The sequence below is a fragment of the Hylobates moloch genome, unplaced genomic scaffold (genome assembly GCF_009828535.3).
Source record: "Hylobates moloch isolate HMO894 unplaced genomic scaffold, HMol_V3 SCAFFOLD_15534, whole genome shotgun sequence".
Classification (NCBI taxonomy): Eukaryota; Metazoa; Chordata; class Mammalia; order Primates; family Hylobatidae; genus Hylobates; species Hylobates moloch.
The window spans coordinates 1-1282 of NW_026667809.1; the positions used below are offsets into that span (position 1 = coordinate 1).

General features: G+C 50.8%; 1 protein-coding gene across 1 annotated transcript; it reads left to right on the forward strand.

Annotated features, from left to right (window-relative positions):
* The first annotated feature begins 481 nt into the window (after positions 1–481).
* LOC116465136 (large ribosomal subunit protein uL1-like) lies at positions 482–1174 on the forward strand. The gene has a single exon (XM_032754341.2). It carries the CDS (start codon positions 497–499, stop codon positions 1148–1150), a length of 654 nt encoding a protein of 217 aa, XP_032610232.1. The 5' UTR covers positions 482–496; the 3' UTR covers positions 1151–1174.
* The last annotated feature ends 108 nt before the right edge of the window (positions 1175–1282 follow it).

The following is a 1282-nucleotide window of genomic DNA, read 5'->3' on the forward strand; positions in this document are numbered from 1 at the left end:
TGGATGATTATTTCAATTTGAGAATAATTCAGTCCTATTGAGGAGAATTGGCTTACTCAGAAGGTCCTACTATGAATACCAGTACTACTTATTTCCATTAATTTGGCCACGACTTGAAAGAATGCAAATTTTTTTGCCTTTATTTTTGCCTTTAAGGACTCAATTTGCGCCGGGCGCGGTGGCTCACGCTTGTAATTCCAGCACTTTGGGAGGCCGAGGCGGGCGGATCACGAGGTCAGGAGATCGAGACCACGGTGAAACCCCGTCTCTACTAAAAAATAAAAAAAATTAGCCGGGCCTGGTGGCGGGCGCCTGTAGTCCCAGATACTTGGGAGGCTGAGTCAGGAGAATGGCGTGAACCCGGGAGGCGGAGCTTGCAATGAGCGGAGATCCCGACATTGCACTCCAGCCTGGGGGACAGAGCGGAACCCGCGTCAAAAAAACCAAAAAAAAAAAAAAAAAGCTCTCTTTTCCGGTTAGCGCGGCGGGAGAAGCCATGAGCAGCAAAGTCTCTCGCGACACCCTGTACGAGGCGGTGCGGGAAGTCCTGCACGGGAACCAGCGCAAGCGCCGCAAGTTCCTGGAGACGGTGGAGTTGCAGATCAGCTTGAAGAACTATGACCCCCGGAAGGACAAGCGCTTCTCGGGCACCGTTAGGCTTAAGTCCACTCCCCGCCCCAAGTTCTCTGTGTGTGTCCTGGGGGACCAGCGGCACTGTGACGAGGCTAAGGCCGTGGATATCCCCCACATGGACATCGAGGCGCTGAAAAAGCTCAACAAGAATAAAAAACTGGTCAAGAAGCTGGCCAAGAAGTATGATGCGTTTTTGGCCTCAGAGTCTCTGATCAAGCAGATTCCACGAATCCTCGGCCCAGGTCTAAATAAGGCAGGAAAGTTCCCTTCCCTGCTCACACACAACGAAAACATGGTGGCCAAAGTGGATGAGGTGAAGTCCACAATCAAGTTCCAAATGAAGAAGGTGTTATGTCTGGCTGTAGCTGTTGGTCACGTGAAGATGACAGACGATGAGCTTGTGTATAACATTCACACGGCTGTCAACTTCTTGGTGTCATTGCTCAAGAAAAACTGGCAGAATGTCCGGGCCTTATATATCAAGAGCACCATGGGCAAGTCCCAGCGCCTATATTAAGGCACATTTGAATAAATTATATTACCAGTTAAAAAAAAAAAAAGGGTGGCCGGGCGCGGTGGCTCACGCTTGTAATCCCAGCACTTTGGGAGGCCGAGGCGGGCGGATCACGAGGTCAGGAGATCGAGACCA